At 61.4% G+C, this 18635-nt stretch overlaps 1 protein-coding gene across 4 annotated transcripts; it reads right to left on the bottom strand.

Annotated features, from left to right (window-relative positions):
- Window positions 1-39: 39 nt before the first annotated feature.
- BRD9 (bromodomain containing 9) lies at window positions 40-18571 on the bottom strand. 4 transcript variants are annotated; one of them, NM_001193092.2, is made up of 16 exons: window positions 18416-18571; window positions 17581-17795; window positions 17166-17298; window positions 15416-15476; window positions 14912-15056; window positions 12701-12811; window positions 11983-12098; window positions 10629-10761; window positions 9054-9129; window positions 8387-8482; window positions 7872-8004; window positions 6248-6359; window positions 4699-4737; window positions 3629-3728; window positions 2148-2315; window positions 40-692 (listed from the first exon to the last, which is right to left on the bottom strand). In NM_001193092.2, exons 1-16 carry the CDS (start codon window positions 18465-18467, stop codon window positions 592-594), a joined length of 1791 nt encoding a protein of 596 aa, NP_001180021.1. In that variant the 5' UTR covers window positions 18468-18571; the 3' UTR covers window positions 40-591. The 4 variants fall into 4 exon arrangements, with proteins under 4 accessions (NP_001180021.1, XP_005221728.1, XP_005221729.1 ...); XM_005221671.4 differs by having other exon boundaries at window positions 45-692; window positions 11983-12158; XM_005221672.5 differs by having other exon boundaries at window positions 45-692; window positions 11983-12116.
- Between the last annotated feature and the right edge of the window lie 64 nt (window positions 18572-18635).

Raw genomic sequence — 18635 nt, 5'->3', positions numbered from 1 at the left:
ACAGGGGACCCTGGCCGGGCTGTAAATGACGCACGCAGCGACACTTTCTTTTTATTAAGATCTGTATTTACAATCTGCAGGTACAAACAGGCATCCAGTAAACACATCCAGAACAAAGCATTTCCAACGCGCGACCCGCAGCTGCAGCCACAGGACGCGCCACTACCCAACAGAGCTCCCCACGTGGCCCCCGCTGTGACCTGCCCCAGCAGTGTGGGGATGCAGGCTCAGTGGGGTGGGGTACACACAAGACTCAGCCACGTCCACTCCCCGAGGACACAGACTAAACAGTGTGTCTACTCAGGCACTGAGAGGGACGTCCCTGCCACCAAGCAGCCCAGAGACAGACCACGCCGGCTTCACAGAATCTGCTCACACACCCTTTATAAGTGACGTCCACCCCAGGATGCACAGGGCTCACGGACACCCCACATCCGAGTGCAGCCGACGTGATCGCAGACGACTCACCAGCTCCCCGGGGCTGCTCCCGCAGGCCGAAGGGGACAACATGAAGTCTTTGTCTCGTGACAAAAACTCTGTACATGCAAATAAAAACTGGAAAGTACAAAACCACCAAAGGCCGTGTACAGGCTAGGGCTTTGTGGAGACTGCAGGCTCCGGAGACTGCAGGAACTCGTACGGGTCGTGGGCCGCCTCCGGCTGCTCCCCAACACTGAGGCGAGAAGGGCTCCCTGCAGTGACGGGAGGGGGGCATGTCAGCCCAGCGCTGCCACGCACTCTGCCCAGGAGGCCCGGCTGGACACGTGTCCTGTGGCTGCGGCCAACGGGGCCTATGGCGCAGCCAGAGCCCCGGACCTAGCGCAGAGACCACCCGAGGGCCCCAGGGAGGGCGCGGCCGAGCCTCCACGCAGCAGGGCTGGCAATCCTGCAGGAAGGCAGTTCCTGGGCCGGGGGTCCTCGGATACCCCAGACCCAGAGGAGCCCCAGGGTCACCGAGTCCACTAGGACCCCACCGGGCTCCTCAGACACCCCAGACCCTGAGGAGCCCCAGTGTCAGCTTGAGTCCACCAGGACCTTGGGATCCTCATAGCTGGGAACCACCCCAGAGTCACCTGGAACCTCTTCACATGCTTTTATCACCAGGTTAATGGGACCAAAACGCCAGTCCTCTACTTGAACAACTTCAGCCAACGGTCTGCGGCTGATGGCTCCCCTCCCCGCCCCCAAACGTCAGGGCCGCAGAAAGGGAAGTCAGCGCTGTGTCTGGATCTGACGCAGGACCTTGAGGACGTAAACAGCGTGCTCAAGGGGCCAGCAGACAGCGTCTGCTCCTGTCCTGGTGGGGTCGCCACCCACCACCCACCCACCCTCATGCGCCCACGGGGCTTCCGACCAAGGACGGTGGTGTGCCCCTCCCAACTGAGAGCCCTGAGGTCCCATGACCCCCACCAAGGACTGCGAGGTCTGTCCCATGCCCCCCACCCCCACCGAGGACCGCGTGGTCTGTCCCATTCTCCCCACAACCACCAAGGGCCCCAAGGTCTGTCCCGTGTCCCCCCCACCGAGGGCCCTGAGGTCCCACGACCCCCTACGAGGGCCCCAAGGTCTGTCCCGTGTCCCCCCCACCGAGGGCCCTGAGGTCCCACGACCCCCTACGAGGGCCCCAAGGTCTGTCCCGTGTCCCCCCCACCGAGGGCCCTGAGGTCCCACGACCCCCTACGAGGGCCCCAAGGTCTGTCCCGTGTCCCCCCCACCGAGGGCCCCAAGGTCCCATGACCCCCTACCGAGGGCCCCGAGGTCCTGTGGCCTCCACCAAGGGACCCAAGGTATGTCCCATGCCCCGCCCCCCCCCCCCCGACTGAGAGCCCCATGACCCGCCACGAGGGCCGGGCAGGAGCACAGTGCTTCAGGACCAGAAGCAAGAAGAAGCCAACATTCCCTCCTCGATGACGCTATGGGGTCCATGGCTTGGACGCGACAGGCTGGGGCTCTTCCCGACATGGACCCAGCATCTTCAGGCCAAGCCCCCCGGTTCACAAGACTGCCTTCCACGCCAAGCCCTCCCCGGTACGGCCGCCCGACCAGAGCCCGTGGGGCCCGCAGCAGCCCTGGACCTGGCCCAGCCCGCTGGCCCCCGGCCCCCCGGCCACCCCCGAGGCCCCATGCCGGTGCGCGGCGGGCCTCACCCAGGTGGTGCTGGTCCCGGTCGGAGGCGTTGGACAGTGAGCTGAGGTTGGACGAGGGCCGTGAGCCCCCGCGCTCCGCCTGTGCCTCCTGCAGGTCCTGAAGGAGCTTCGTCGTCTCGTCCAGGCTCAGGTGCCCGTCCTCAGGGTCCAGCTCCTTCTTCACCTTCCCTGAGGACACGGAGATGGGGCTGGGCCAGGCTCTGCCACCACTGCCCAGCTGGGCCCACACTGTGTGAGGCACCGCGCAGAGGGGAGCAACGCACGCCGGACGACTGGCCACGCCCCCCGACGGCCCGGCAGGACCCTCCCCATAATGGTGGGGCCACGCTCCCCTGCGCTGAGTGGCTCCCCACCCTGAGGAGGCCGGGAGAACACCACACGGGGCTCTGCGCCGGCATCAGGCAGCACCCGCACGGTGGACCCACCGAGAGCCGGCGGGCGGGAAGCAGGGAGGCTCAGCCCCAGGGGACGTCGCAAACGAGACATAGGGGCGGCGACCGGGACCCACAGCACCCTCAGAAGGGAAAGGACACGTGATGGGAAGAGGAGGGAAGACGCAAGAAAAGCTGGGGGTCAACAAACTGGGGCCCGCAAGGCCGTGTCCGCCCCATCTGGAGACCAGCGGAGAAAATATGCCTCGAGGGAGATGGACCGAATCAGGTCCAGGTGAGCGCGGGACAAACTACAGTCAGACTCCCCACGTTCAAGATAAACCCCAGGGCCCGGGCACAGCAGAGAGACGCAGCCCAAGAACAGACCTGACAGAGAGCAAACAGGGCTGGTGACAACCCGACTACCGCGAAAGAGGAAACGGTAGACTCGGCGGGAGGAGAGCCGGCGGGCAGCCCTCGGCGCACCCGAGGGACAGAGGACCCGCCGGGCCCCCGCCTGCTTTCCTCCCGGGGCTGGGGCCACGCCTGGTGGGGGGTGACGGGCCACGCTCGCTGCCAGGGGCTCCGTGGGAACAGGGCTCTGCAAACTGATGTTGGTTCCTGCAGCGCCTCCTCCCCAAGCGCACCCCCCTGGAGGGCCCTGGTGTCTGCTGGGACAAGCCACGAGCATGACCACCTGCAGACTCCACGTCAGTAGGTCTGAAGGGGCCAGAAGGGCAGGGCCCACATAAGCAGAAGGCCCTCCTGGGGGCACACGCCGTGATGGCGGCAAGCACGCCGATGCAGCACCACGGCGGCCACGGCAGGAGCTCCCCGCTGCCCACTGGACCAGGGGACCCAGGGATGGGGCCGGAGGTCAGAGAGCCTGGCGAGCCCTGCCGGGAGCCACTGGGAGTCCTGAGGACAGCGGGTGGGGGGGTCCTGAGGACAGGGGCTGGGTGGGGTGGGGTGGTCCTGAGGACAGGGGCTGGGTCGGGGAGGGGGTCCTAAGGACAGGGGCTGGGTTGGGGCGGGGGATCCTGAGGACAGGGGGCTGGGTCGAGCCACCCTCCCGAGAACAGGCACAGCACAGTGCCCAGCACAACCTACCCAGACAGCCGAGCACGGAGATGTCCAGGGAGACGTCCGAGTAGGGCTTCATGGCCATAAAGTCCAGCGTGGAGCTGCCGTCCCCGAGAGGGTCCCCGGCCTGCAGGAGACAAGCCACGTGAGATGGAGGAAAGGCAGCGAGCTGGTGCCCACCACCCAGGGAACGGAGGCTGGGCTGGCTGTGTCCTGTCTGTGTGAGGAGCCCACAGACAGGGGACTGTGCCGTAGCCCAGGGACCACAGGGCCTGGGCTCCCCAGGAAACCTCCACCTGGAGCAGCTGGGAAGGGCCATGGGCACTAGGGGGACTGGGGAGAGACCCGCAGATGCTGGGGGTGGGGGGTCCTCCAGGGAGACGCCCAGGACTCAAGGCCAGGCTCCTTTGGGAACTCGACGGACAGCGTGGCAGGTCCTTGTCTCCTCTGGGCTGACCCGCAGGGGCCCTGCTGTGGGCCAGTCGGGGTCGGGGGGTCCTGGCTCAGGCGGCTGCAGCCCGCCCCAGATCCTCGCGGGCCATGTCGGGCCGGTGCCTAACACCACACGTGTCGCAAAGCCCAGAGACCAAGCAGACACCTGGCCGCCCGGCACACGCGGGGGGACACGTGCCCTCGGCCGGCACCGTCTCCAATCTCCGTCAGTCAAGGGCTCGTCTGACGGGCACCTGACCAGCCTTGACCTCTGCCCCGCGAGGCCCCGTCAGGGAGGCTAGTGACCCCCACAGCCCGGCCCAGTCCCGGTGCCGCTGCCCATACAGGCAGTTTCAGAGCTGGGGCCAAACGTGCTCCTGGTCACTACAGGGCGGGCAGAGGCGGCGCTAGACCGCGTCCTCAGGGGCTGGCGAGGCCCCAGGCCGTCCCTGCTGACTGCCCTTGCCCACCCGCGAGCCCACCCCTGGGAGGAGCCCCTGCCGGCTGCACACCCTCAGGCAGGTCATGGTGACTATCTCACTTTCCTCCTCAGCAAAGGGACTGAAGCTCCTCCCACTGACGCTGTCTCAAAGGCCACACGCGACATCCTCACGGGGCCTCAACCACTAGGCTTTTACTGTCTGTAACTTGTCCACGGAACCCACCTTCACTTCATCCAGAGGCTTCATCGGAACGCTTCTCCTCTACAAAGAACCACAGACAGGAGCCAGTCTCTCAGCAGCTGCATCCAGGCAGACCTGTTTACCCTCACCCGTAGTTGGGACAGGCCCGCCCGCAACCCGAGCGGGCCTCGTGGGCCGCAGCCAGAGCGAGCCTGCTGCACAAGACCAGCTGAGACCCCCGGTGGGCTGGGCACCCACAAGACCACCCGGGGCGAGAAGGCCATGAAGGCACAAGAGCCCTCAGGATGCACCCGCAGCCCCAGGGGTGGGAAACAGAAGGCAGTCAGACGCTGGGCTGGGGCTTCACCAGGAGGACGGCTGAGCCGGCTGCGGGGGAGGCAGGGTGCTGAGACCAGCACAGGAGATGGCTGGATGGCATCACCGACTCAATGGAAGTGAGTCTGAACAAACTCCAGGGGACACTGGAGGACAGGGGAGCCTAGCGGGCTGCAGCCCATGGGGTCGCAGAGTGAGACACGATGGAGACTAAATGACAACGGTCTGAAGCTGTGCTGCTCAGTCCACGTTTAGTAAAGCGCTCAGAACTTTCTCGCCTCCTCTGCCCTGAGCTAGCTGCACGCGTCTGGGCTTCCTTCTGGGCTATCCTGCTCCACTCGCCCTATGTAGCTAGTTCATGCCAGCACCGCACGGCTTTGATTCCGGCAGCTCAGCGGTGCACTCTGAAATCTGCATGAGTGATACCCCCAGGCTCTCTCTCAAGACTGCTTTGGCTACTTGGGGTCTCCTCTGTCTCCATGTAAACTTTAAAATCATTTGTTCTAACTTTCTGAAAAATGCCACTGATGTTTTGATAGGGACTGCACTATATCTATGGATTGCCTTGGAGAGTATGACCACTTTCACAATACTAACTCTTCCAGTCCAAGAAGATAGTCTATTCAATAAGTAGTGCTGAAAAAGTGGAATGTTATATGTGAAAGAACAAAGTTAAAATGTTTCTCTAATGCTGTAAACAAAAAGAAACAAAATGGCTGGAGAGGAAACATTCAAGGCTTTGTGGTCAGGCACAGGGCGTGGCCCGCTCTCCATTTCTACTTTCTAAAACACTCAAAATCTGTAAAAAACAAAAAAACATTGTTAGCTCACAGGCCAAAGTTTGCCAATCCTGATCTTGACTAAAAAAGACAAACTACAAATGGAAAATAAAAATAAAAGTGACTGCAGACACGTTCTCAGACACAAGGTGAGTCAGACATCACTCTACAAAGAGGCTAAAACGTCGATCCAGGTGTCCACACCAGGAAGACACGTTCCAAAAATGAAGGTAAAGTGCGAAGAGTTTTCAGGTCAAGAAAAAGGTCCTGTGAGGCAAAGGAGATTTCCCAGGACGACGGAAGGTGACAGCTGACGAAGAAAGGCAGGTCTAAAAAGGGATGAAGAACATGTGCCAGACAAGGGCATCCTTCTTAGGTTTCCCTGGAAGGTAACCGACCCGCAGGGAGGAACAGCTCCGGGTCACCTCACACACACTCCCTGCTCCCATCTGGCGGCTGCTGGGGCTCACGCCCACCTGCCTCAGGCGGAAGAGCATCCGCGAGTGGTCCCCGCCCGTGATCTGGTCCAGGAGGTCATCCACCAGCTTCTTGCTGTAGCTCCCAGCATCCTTCACGAACTCCTGCAAGCTGGACAGGGCCGCAAGAGCAGGCTGGGACCTGTATTCCGCACCCTCCCGCCCTGGCTACCCACCCCCGAGGTCCACATGGGGCGGGTGGGGGGTGGACAACAGTGACCCCAAACAAGAAAAGCAAAAGAAAAGCAAAGCAGAGAACACGCATCTGCACACCTAAGTCCCTCACGCCCACTTTATGAGAGCACTCACGTCTGTTCTGGGTTCAGGGACACAAGGAGATTAAGGAGAAATCACACGGAGGGCTCCACACTGGGTGGGCTGGGAGCACCTCTAGGGTCATTTTGGACCATAACAAAGTGAGAAAATCCCAAACCATGCCACAAGTTGAGAACAGAAGCCGAGAGCAGAACCCACAGCCCGAGCAGCACAGCCAGGCCAAGGCCTGAAGGAGCCCTGATGGCAAGGCCTTCACACGGCTGTGGGCCTGACTGCGCCCAGCACCGGCTGCCTGGGCCAGGGGCAGCGGGCCCCAGAGCCGTGTGCTGGGGCAGGACGACACAGGGCCACGTCCAGGGAGGCCACCTCGGCCACCACACCTTCCTCTTGGTCTTCCTCCTCTACTTCTGTTTCCACACAAACGTTGGGGTCAGCTGCTCGTTTATTGTATTGGAGCTACCTGATCCCTGTGTTCTTCAAACACGCTCCACGTCGTGTTTGAAGTAAGACAAAGATCTAACGTGGGGAGACTCCATTTCTCCCCGACCAGCACAGCTGTCACAGTCCCCATGTAAAAAAACTGAATTCTAAAGAAATGGTCCTCTTTTCTCTCAGGAGTGAAAAAATACAAATCCCATTCCACAGGGGTGCAATACCAGATCACGAACTGTACGTCACACCGGTCACAACTGAGGCTGAACTGTGTCCCCAACACCACACGCTGAGGCCGTGACCCCCTGCACCTCAGAACACGGCTGTGCGTGCAGACGGGGGCCTTAGAGGGAATTCAGTTAAAAGGAAGCCTTCAGGATGGCCCTCAGTGTCTCCAGACCAAAGGAGCTCAAGACGCAGAGTGAAGCTGGGGGAGGACGCTGTGGGGAGGACACTGGGGAGGGGGATCCTGGGGAGAGGACGCTGCGGGGAGGAGGCTGGGGGAGGACACTGGGGAGAGGGAAACGCTGGGGGAGGACTCAGGGGAGGACGCTGGGGGAGGACTCAGGGGAGGACGCTGGGGGAGGACTCAGGGGAGGAGCTGAGGAGGACAGAGTCTGCACCAAGCAGCCAGGCCTCAGGAGGAGCCCAGATCCCGCCTCCAGGACGCGGGTGCTGTCACAGACACCTGGTCTTGGCTGCCTGAGCCGACACACGGGCGCGAGAGCCCCTGGACGGCCGTGACCCCGGAGCACGGTAGGTCACACCAGGCTCTTGCAGGCTCCGGCCTGGATCGTCATCCCCTTAAACACCTGGTCCAGTCACCTGAGCTTCGAGGTCACTGGCAGAGGCCAGTCATTTTACTGAACACGACCACGGCCTGCAGCCCACCACAGAAGCCAGCCAACCCACCCACCTCAGTGCGCACTGCACGCCTGTCTCGTCTCCATAGGCCGAGTACAGCAGCTCCACCTCGTCAGCCTTCAAGTCGCCAAACACGGAGTTGTTGTGCGTGGAGAGCGCAGTGCTGGCACTGGAGAGGAAGGTGACTGGGGGGGTGCGGGGGCCGACGTGAGGGACACACATGCGGGCCACGCGCATGCCACGTCTCCAGGGACCACGGAGGCCCCCTGCGGAGCCCACGTGCCCTCTGCACCGAGTTCTCGGTAACCTCCAGGCGGGGGGTCTCTCCGCTGCCTACAGCATCATGACCCCCAAGTGGAGGAATCGTGACTTTGTTGGAGGATCTTTAAATGGTGTCAATGGACCATCAGCACGTGGAGGGGGCCCCACACTGGCCGACGCGGAGGCGAGTCCTGCCCTCTGGGCTCCAGCTCCTGCCCCTCCTGGGACCCCACCGAGTGTGATCAGACCCAGAGCTGGGCCTGACAGGGCAGCTGCTGGGTGGGGTTGGTGGGAGGGAGGTCTTACCTCGGCTCCTCCGCTCCTCCCGGAAGCCCAGCGTGGTGAAGCCAGGCAGCAGCTTGCTGGACAGTGAGCTCAGGTCCACTGGGTGGGTCTCCTCCTCTGCAAGGGGACCGGGGCCGTGAGCAGGCGGCCCCCAGCTGCATGCAGTGGTGGGGGCATGTGGGAGCACAGCCTGGTGGCCCCTGGGACCATCTGAATTCAGGTCTATACACCCGGCAGCCGCCCTGAAACCCTGGCTGCCCGCGGTTTGAGTAGAAAGCCAGCGGTCAGCCCACCGCACGGCAACACAACCCCAACTCACGCCACGGACCCCGCCTCCGAGACCTCAGTCCATGTGTTGCATGAGCAACACGGCCGCCTCCACCTCCCGAAAGGCCTGTGAGTGGTTCCCACAGGGACTGGGGCCTGAGAGGTCTCCATGTCCCCATCAGAACCTCAACCTCGAGTTCGAGTGGAACCAGCTTGCCTGTTTTATCGAGAACGCTACGGTTCATTCCAGCTGACGGTTAAAGTGGTCAGCTCCTGCCCTCCGCACCCACAGAGGACCCCGGACCACACTGGCATCCTGCCACGTGGGCGATGGGCCATGCCCCATCTACACGTCACCAAGGTATGGAGACCAGGGACGGGGCCGGTCAGCAGACAGGACAGGGTGGGGGCGGGCACACACCATCAGCATCCAGCCCGGCTGTGTTGACCACGCTGTAGAGCAGACTTCCATCCCCATTCTTCTTCAGGTAGCCCATCTGCAAGAGAGCTGCCTGAGCGCCCGCACCCCCAACCCCCGCGGCCTCCAGGCCCTGCCCAGGGCTCCCCCAAAGCAGGGCGCCTTTGAGGGCCCAGGAGAACCATGGCCGCTGAAAACGGCTTATCCTGAGTAAACTGAATAGCCACAGAGCCCCCATCCCCCGAGACCAGACACACCTCATGCCGTGAGCACGTGGCCCCGGGCACGCGTGTGCCACAGAGGAGCTCCTGAGCCGGGCTCCCAGGACCCTCATGACCAGGCACTTCAAGGACACACGACACCCCAGAAACAGCCTTTGCCAGGAGCCGGAAGCCTGACCAATGCGAGCTGGGGCAGGGGCTGGTCAAGGAGACCAGAGGCCCCACCCCACACACACACGGAGCCTGCCTGTCTAAACCGAGCTCCACCTGGGAGCAGTGCCCCTTCAGAGGCCAGGAGCAGCCGAGTGCGCTGGTGCAGGGTGCAGGGGAGCCCGGGGGTGGGATGTGGACGATGGCAGGGCTCCTTGCTGCAGTCATGAGCCCGTGAGGAGCAGAGGACCCTCGGGTGTGGGCAGACCTGGAGATTTCCGTGTGAATGCACAGCCTTTGGTGAACGTGAGTCAGGGCAGGCTGCACAGACGGATGCACAAACAGATGTGGCCGTCCCAGCTCTGTGCACCCAGGCCCAAACAGGATGGGACACCCTTATGGGGGACGAATCAGTGCTCATGCGGAAACGCGGACTCCAGGGCTGAGGAGCCACCACAGCGCAGACCAGACTCCACACACAGAGCTTCCAGTGACCACACGGGGACCTCACACCTCACGGCAGGCGTGTGCAAACCAGCAGAAAACGGGTGACGTAAAACGCGACGTGTCTTGTATAACCCGACACATCCCAACTGCGACCACCTCACGGTTCTTTATGTAAAACCCACCACATCCTCTGCAGACTTAGTGTAAATAGAAAGCTCAAGCAGATTCCCACACAGGCTTTGCGAAGACAGAACGTTAGACACACTGGGTCACACAAAACACCAGGGTTAACTCTGCTTGTGTCCTCGCTAACAGTCACCAGGAAATCTGAGGCCACTCGCCCATACGGTTCCCGCCACGCCTACCAGATGCCTCCTGTGTCAGAGAGGAGGTGTGCAGAGCAGGGCGGGCCCTGAGGACCAGCTCATGCCTGGTCAGACCCACGGAGACTGCAGAGGCGCAGACACTGAGAACACGGAGAGGACACGCAGCCATGGAGAGGCAGGGCAGGCTCGGCCTCGGCCAGGAGACAGAGCGCAACCCTCTGCTGGCCGGCGACCTGCACACCACACGCCACCCCGCTCCCAGGAGATGGCCAGCTGGCTGCGGCGGCCGCGGGGACGAGGAGCTAGCCCTCCAGCAACAGCGGCACCAGGACAGGGCGGCGCTCCGGCCAGACGCTCGCGATGACCGCTGATGCTGGGTCGTACCGACAGGCCAGCGCCTGGCAGATGAAACGGCCGCCCCGTGGGGGCGCTACCTTGCCTCCAGGCACCAGCCGGCTGATCCTGTCCCGGGCCTCGTCGGCCGCGTGCTCTACCAGCGCCAGCACGTGCTCCTCCGCGGTGCTGTCCGTCAGGCTGCAGGCATTCCCCTCCGGCTCGAACACACAGCTGTGAGGCGGGGACACGCACGAGTCACGCCTGCCCTCCCGGAAGCCCGCCCGCGGTGGCAGAGGGGGTAGCGGGGGGCACAGAGCGCACTTCACACCCTTCCTTCCGCTCCTAACCCTCTGCGGGCTACAGTGCGTGGACACCGGCCAGGCAGAGGCCCCTGGAGCTCAGCCCCAGCTTCCAGTCTAGGGCGACACCTTCCGCTCCTAACCCTCTGCGGGCTACAGTGCGTGGACACCGGCCAAGCAGAGGCCCCTGGAGTTCAGCCCCAGCTTCCAGTCTAGGGCGACACCTTCCGCTCCTAACCCTCTGCGGGCTACAGTGCGTGGACGCCGGCCAAGCAGAGGCCCTGGAGCTCAGCCCCGGCTTCCCGGGCGGCAGGAGCCTCGCTGGCACCCGCGTCGCTCAGGCACTGGACCGACAGAGGCAGGAACCCCGTGCAGGTCGCGGCGCTGGCAGTGAGCCCGGGCCGTGGGCAGCCCCAGGCCCCAGAGTGCCCCCAGACGGCAGAGACAAGAGGGGCCGCTGCCAGCACCCGCGGGAGGGGGTCTCCTCGTGGAAGGCTCTAGAAGCACAGTGGAGGCACCCCCCCCAGTGAAGTCTGGGGCGAGCCCTCTGGGGTCCCAAGTCTACAGGAAGCCCCCTCACAGCCAGGGCCCCAGCTGCAGGAGCCCAGAGACAGGCCCTGCCTGCCCTAACCCAAGCTGTCATCTACAATGGCACAACGCAGCCCCCGAGCGTGGGACGCGGAGCCCTGGCCACCAGCACGCGCCCTGCACAGAGGAGACCCTCGGGAGTGAAGGGCCAGCGAGAATTCCCAGGACGCAGTAGCAGCAGCGCTCGGGCAGCGGGCCTGGCGAGCCACACCCAGGACCGAGTGAGCGTGGCCGGTAAGGGTGGCTCAGCCCATGCCCCCGACACCCGGGGGGGTGGCCGTGACTCCCTCACAGGACCCGTCGCTGCATCAGCACGTGGGGAACGGGGGCCAGAGTGGAGAACTGTGCCCCTCACGACTGACCCCAGGGCCTCCTGACACTCTTGGCAGGATGGGGGCCGCCACCACAGCCACTGCATTCTCGAGCAGGCAGGGAGGACGGCTGCTTCTGTGTGAACACAGGGTGAGCCTCTGTCCCAGCTGCCGAGTGAGACGGGCTGGAACGCAGCCCCCGCCAGCAGCGAGGGCGTCGGTGCCCGCAGAGCCGGGCGGGCGGGCGGCTCTACCTGATGACTTCTCTACTTGGCCGCTTGGACTTCTTGGCCGTCTCTACATGCACAGGCACGACCTCGGGGACAGGCTCCTCGGCAGCCGTGTCTTCGTTGCCCAGAAGAGCCGCCTGCTGAGAGAAATCCATGTCCTGCATAAACGACATGCTGCGCTTCAGAGCTAAGAGCCGCTCCTGGAACCAGAAAGCACAGAGCCGCGGGCTTGACCTCTCCCTCCGGCCACAGCACCGACGAAGCGAGGGGTGGGTGGCCGCAGCCTCGCCCGGCCTGGCGGCTAACCCTCCGGGGCAGGGCGCACCCCCCGGAGGCTGGTGAGGCTGCATTGGTCCTAGACACGTGGCGCATGCAGCCTGGCTCACGGGGCAGAGGGGGGCCCGGGGCTGGAGGCGGGGCGCTGGGCTCCGGGAGGCAGCCACACACGACAAACCCACGAGGCAGGCCGCGAGCCAGTGAGACCCACGCGTCTGGAGCTCCGCCCCGAGCCTGCTGGGGACACGGCCATGGGCAGGAGCAGTGAGGGGGGTGTGTCTGGAGGAGGGGCGTGCTTGCAAGGGCGGCTGGCTGGGGGCTCCCTAGAGCAGAGGGCCCGTGCCGAGGCCGGGGGGGGGCGTGGCCAGAGCATGGCATTCACTGAGCTTCCATTCAGCTGTGAGAGCCGTGGAGGAGGCGGCAGCACTCAGCCGCAGCCCCTCGCTAGCCACCAGAGGCCCCTTACTTTGCTCATCATCTTGAAGCCAGCGTGCAGGATCTTCTTGGCCAACTTGTAGTACACGGTGTCTGGCCTGTTGTATGTCATCGCGTTGTCACACATCAGCTTGAAATCTGCCTGAAAAAGAGAGACCATTCACCAGACGTGGAACACCACACAGACAACAAGAGCCTCAAGATTCCTATCAGGAGAAGCCACAGGAAGACGCTGAAACACACTGGAGAGCAAATGTGGCTCTCCGGTTTAAAGCAGACCTTTCCTTGAACTTACGGAAATCTTCTCAGCTCGTTTTCTGTCACAGCTCACTGTAAGACACTGAGTGCGCAGCCCCGCCCACACAGTAAGTGCCTGTATGTAGCAGCTTGTGTCTGTTCCCCCCGGATCCCTGATTTGCTCTCCCCTAGTCGGAGAAGGCAATGGCACCCGACTCCAGTACTCTTGCCTGGAGAACCCCACGGGCGGAGGAGCCTCCCATGGGCGGAGGAGCCTGGTGGGCTGCAGTCCATGGGGTCACTAAGAGTCAGACACGACTGAGCGACTTCACTTTCACTTTCATGCATTGGAGAGGGAAATGGTAACCCACTCCAGTGTTCTTGCCTGGAGAATCCCAGGGACGGGGGAGCCTGGTGGGCTGTCATCTATGGGGTCGCACAGAGTCGGACACGACTGAAGCGACTTAGCAGCAGCAGCCCTGCCCTTTCGGCAGCCGCCACTCGTTCTGTCTGTTTCTGTTGTGCAGACAAGTTCATCTGCATCATCGTTTAGATTCCCCTTGTAAGTGGTGCCGTGTAACATCTGCCTGACGCACTTCACCGAGTATAACCTCTAACTTCATCCACGTCGCTGCAAACATTGCTGCAAAAGTGAAATGATGTTTCACTCTTCTTTGTGGCTGAGTAATCCAGGAATCATTTTTAAAAACTTTGAGAGATTTTCATAACTTCATTAATCTTCACTTGCTTGAATGAGAAGCTTGCCAAACTGTAATCCTTTCTGAACACAGCACACACACTTCACGGGGGTAAAATGCTGGTTCCTCCGCTTCTTTCCTGACCTGCCCCCTTCCCTCTCCTTGGAAGGAACTTGGACATTAACGGGAACAAGAACCAACAACCAGTTCTTTTGAGCAAAGCAGAGGGATAACCTGAGAGGTGGGCATGCCCTCTATCTCTAAAGTTATTTCATAGAATTTGAAATTCTGCCTACAGATGGTTACTCTAGTACCACTAGAAAAACACTTGACCCTAAAATAAGTGAACAACTTACATTAAAGGCAAACGCCCTGAAACGTCAGTATTCTGTCACCCTAGCCAAACTGCTTACGGCACGCCTGACAGGGGAGTCAGCCTCAGGATGGCAGCGACTGTCACGGTGGTGCGTGCCACCTAGAGTCGTTCCCCCACCAGGCCAGTGTCCCCAAGGCTGGGCCGAGGCCATAAAGCCCGTGTCGCAGGTCCCGACTATGACAGGCTCAGGTCACCACGGGGGACAGGGTGACACTCTTCACATCTCAGCTTTGTCACTGGGCGACTGACCAGACTGGGCCCACAGGTGGATGGGTGCACTTCAGGACCCAGATGCAGGTGACCACCTGCCCGAACTTCCCGGGAAACCTTTCCTTTTCTCCCACCCACCTTTCAGTCACAGGTCAGCCAACACTTCCAGTGAGTTCACCAGTAAGCAAAATAGGAAAGCCAAGCTTGGCCAAAGGGAACAGAACCTAAGAAAGAAACGCACCGCCTTTTTCTAAATGGCATCACTGTCAACGCTGACAGACATTTATCTTCCCCTGAATCTGAATGCCAAAAAGCAGCTTTCACCTTTCACAGCCAGTGCTGAAAAACAGAGAGTCAGCAACAGAGTACTCAAGAGACAAAAAACTATGATCCTAAAAGATCTAAACCCCCAGTTAATTACGTTAGAAAAATTACACTGCAGGTCAAATCAAACACACCCTCACTGGACCCGACATGTCTGTTTAAGCCAAAACAGTAACTTAAGAAACGAACGCCCACTAGCACGCAAGACACAGGCCGACTTTTAGACCAAAACTTGGAGAAAGTTACAACTGACCCCTGTATTTTCAAAACACCAGCCCAACACAGAAACACCCACAAAGCTTGCAACTGCAGGCAACCACAGCCGTATGAAGGGCCTGCTGTGCGTGAACACACGCGGAGCTTCCTGGCGACGCCTTCAGGAGGTGCAGTAACCTACCTTGAACTCCGTGACTGACTTGTACTCGTTCGCTGCGATCTTGTCCTTCATCGTGCCGAAGTCCATTGGGTGCTTTATTATCATCGAGTACCCAGGTGCGATTGCATCCGTGACAGGAAAAGCGAAAAATCCATGAGGATCTTTTCTGAAAACACAAATATCTTTATTTAAACTGGAAAAACCCCAAGACCTAAGTGTTTGAACCAAACACCTCACAGTAAGAAATCTGAGGCAATTAACCAAAACTTAAGGTTGCTTCTTAAAATTAACAAAATTTATACTCTTTCAGACTGTGGTATTTTGGATACACTAAAAACTCCAAAACTACCGTCCTGGGTCCTGCCATGACCCCACCCTCTGGCGTTTGACCCCTGGTGCCAACTTCGGGGTTCTTGGAACCCTGAGCCCTGCTCCCATAGGCACACCCACCCCCTGCGAAGGCAAGAGCACTCGGAGAGAAGACCCCAGATGCCCCAGCAGAAGCCCCTCGGAAGCACCCTTTACCTCTGGAGCTGGCGGAGGAAGTGCTCCAGCAGCTGCTGAATAGGTGTGCTCTCGTTTTCAGCTGCCGATTTAAAAATGGAAAAAGTAAAAATAAACAAAAGTGTGTCGCTGACACTTCACCATAAAGCAAACACCAATTTCATGATCCTTCTTAATCTATTCCGTTCCAGTGTTCCAGGCTCACGCGAGAAGCAGATGAGAAGGTTAGCAAACCCACGCACGGTCCCCGCCCAGTGCAGCTGGGGACCCAGCAGCAGCCCCCCCAACCCCCCTGAGGCAACCAAGACGGGCCGTCACGCGCCACCCTATCTCCAGCCTCCACCTCCTGGGCCTAGGACGCTCCAGACAAGGTGAGGAGATGCAATCAAGCCTTTGAACAGAAGTCGCCAATGAATGCCCTGATAGCATTCAATTGGTATTCTCTGCTCACACCTTTGCTCACTAGTAAAATGGGGATAAGACCGGGGTTCTCGTGAGGACTCTATTAACTACACGTATTCTCTGCTCACGCCTCTGCTCACTAGTAAACTGGCGATAAGACCAGGGTCCTCGTGAGGACTCTATTAACTACACCTCTGGCCGCACAGCACGGAAGCACGGCTTCCAGGGAGCGTGAGCAGAGCTCAGTCAGGTTTCCTCCACAAGAGCACTTAAGTATATAGTCTTCCCCGCTGTGTCCCCAGGGCTGCACCCAGAGCCCTAGATGTGGGGTTCCAAATGCTCTTCTCCACCAAGGAACCAGGGTTCTTGGGGTCACTCCGGTCACCAGGGCAACACGGTTGAGCGAGACTAGAAGAGGCCCAAGGAAACATCATCTGACCACAGGCTTTCCAGGCACACGGGGGAGGGCGCTCAACAGGTGGTGTGAATGAGCTGAGCGATTACTAGCAACCGCAGGCATTCCACAGCCTGGAAAATCCCATGGACAGAGGAGCCTGGTGGGCTGCAGTCCATGGGGTTGCTAAGAGTCGGACACAACTGAGCAACTTCCCTTTCACTTTTCACTTTCATACATTGGAGAAGGAAATGGCAACCCACTCCAGTGTTCTTGCCTGGAGAATCCCAGGGACAGGGGAGCCTGGTGGGCTGCCGTCTATGGGGTCGCACAGAGTCGGATACAACTGAAGCGACTTAGCCGCAGCCGCAGGCATCCCACAGCCATGTTCAGCTGAGCAGCTGCTGCCCTATGCCGACCTGTCTCCCCCACAGCAGGCCCAGTGTCCGCATGTCTTACTGCTCCCCGGGAGTGGGGCTACCAGCAAACACCACCTCCATGACCACAAGACAATGTCTCCCCGCTCCCCCAGCAAATCCGAGGTGGTCAGACCTCCAGTCATAGCCAGCGGGCCTCCCCCAAGAGGCACCTGACAGTCTGAAACCTGAGGGAACTGCCCACACAGATCAGAGGGGGCCTGAGCTTTCCAGGTTTCCTTGGCTGAAACCAGCACAGCTCCCGGGGATCTAAGAGCCCGAACGACTGACGCCAGCGCTGGCCTCCTCCCATCTCCAAGGACCTTCTTGGGGCTCTCGCGCTAAGAGGCCAGGAGCCGCGGTGGGCCAAGCCCTGCTCTAGAAGCTCGAAGCGAGCAGCAAGAAACTCAGGCCGGCCCAGCTCCTCTGTGAGGCCCTGGAATGGAGAGTGTGGCTCCTTCCGTCCTAGGCGTCTCCCCAAGCCCAAGGGCAGAAAGCCAACTGCTGCTCCCCACGACAAGCCCCCCAGCTCCAGGATGCTCCGAATGCCACCACTTGCCTGGCTGCGTCCGGCACGCTCGCACCGGCCGGTCGGGGGGCGGCTCCACCTCCACCTTCTTCCCCGGGTCAAAGTCGTCGGCCTCCCCCTCTGTGTCACAGTGCTCCTTCTCCCGTTTCCGCTTCTTCTCCTCCTGCGAGGCAGGGTCAAGGCAGCGAGGGCAATGAAGTGGTTTTCAACAGACCTCCTGTCTCTAAGGGGGTGCTGAGAGCGAAAAGCCTCTTCCGGGACCCTTCTCACTGCAGACCCCACACTTCCAGAGACCCTCCACAGTGGCCGGGCGAGATGAGAAACGGGAGGCCCTGACTCTGCGGGGTGTGCTCCGCCAGAGAGGACACCCCGGCCGGAGCCCAGGAAGCCCTGGCTCCGTCCAGCCCCCCTCCCCTGCCAGGGGATTTGGGCCACCCTCGTTCACCTTTCGCTTCCTCCTTTCTTCATCGTCAAGGTGCTTCTCCTTCTCCGACTTTTTCTTTTTCTTCTTCTTCTTCTCCTTGTGTCTCTCCCGCTCATGGTCTGACCTGTCATCGTAGTAACTGGAATCGTGGCCGGACCCCGAGAGTTCCGTCACTTCGCTTCCTCCAACTTTGAGGACCAGCTTCAGGGGCTTCTCTAAGGGCTTGTCTGCATAGTCTGTGGACACAGAGGGGGCCTTCACCGTATGAGCTTGGGGAGGCCGCTCAGCAGCACACACTGCTACCCAGCCGGCGGCACCTCGGCCCAAGGTGAGGGGACACCGGGAGGTCACTGACGTCCGGGAAGGTGGGAGGACAAGCCGAGCTAAGGTGAGCAGCAGGGCACTGCCAAAACCATTAGAAAAAGATGGCAGTGAGTGCAAAGAACGGTAATAGGGGGCTCCTTCCCCTCCCCGCCCAGTTATTCTCCACCGGACGAAAGGGGGGTCTCCAGGCCACTGTCGGAGGAACCAGACCACGCCTGGGGCCCCGGGGCCCAATCCCGGCCCGCTAGCTCCGGGCCCCGGGTCGCCCCCTTCCCGCCCTGTTGCAGCCCCCCGGTGCGGGATCCCTGACACAGGGAGCAGGACAGCGCGCAGGCGGGGAGAGACCTCAGGAAACACGGCCGAAGAACAGGGATGCTCCACGCTTTTCTCCAGGGCGCGGCGACAGCGGGGGCGGACGCCCGAGAGCCGCGTCCCCGGGGCCCGGTGAGCGCGCCCGCGTCCCCGCCCTCGAGCCCGGGACCCCGCCACCGCGAACGCCCGCCCGGCGTCACAAAGCGCGCCGCCGCCTCACCCTCGTACGACGAGCGCCATTCGGTCTTGTGCTTCTTGTGCTTCTTGCCCATGGCGGCAGCGCCCAGGGCAGCAGCGAGCCCGCCTGGAGCGCGGCCGCCGCGCGCCGGCCCCGGCCCGCTGCCCGCCTAGCCCGCGGAGCTCGCCGGGCCGCGCCGGAAGCGGCTGCGGCGGCCGGAAGTGACGCTCCCGCTTGCGCCGGCGCTTCCGGGTAAGGGGGC

The sequence above is a fragment of the Bos taurus genome, chromosome 20, assembly GCF_002263795.3.
Source record: "Bos taurus isolate L1 Dominette 01449 registration number 42190680 breed Hereford chromosome 20, ARS-UCD2.0, whole genome shotgun sequence".
In the NCBI taxonomy this organism is placed as follows: domain Eukaryota; kingdom Metazoa; phylum Chordata; class Mammalia; order Artiodactyla; family Bovidae; genus Bos; species Bos taurus.
Note: the sequence above shows the minus strand (reverse complement) of the source record. Positions and strands in the feature narration are given on the sequence as shown.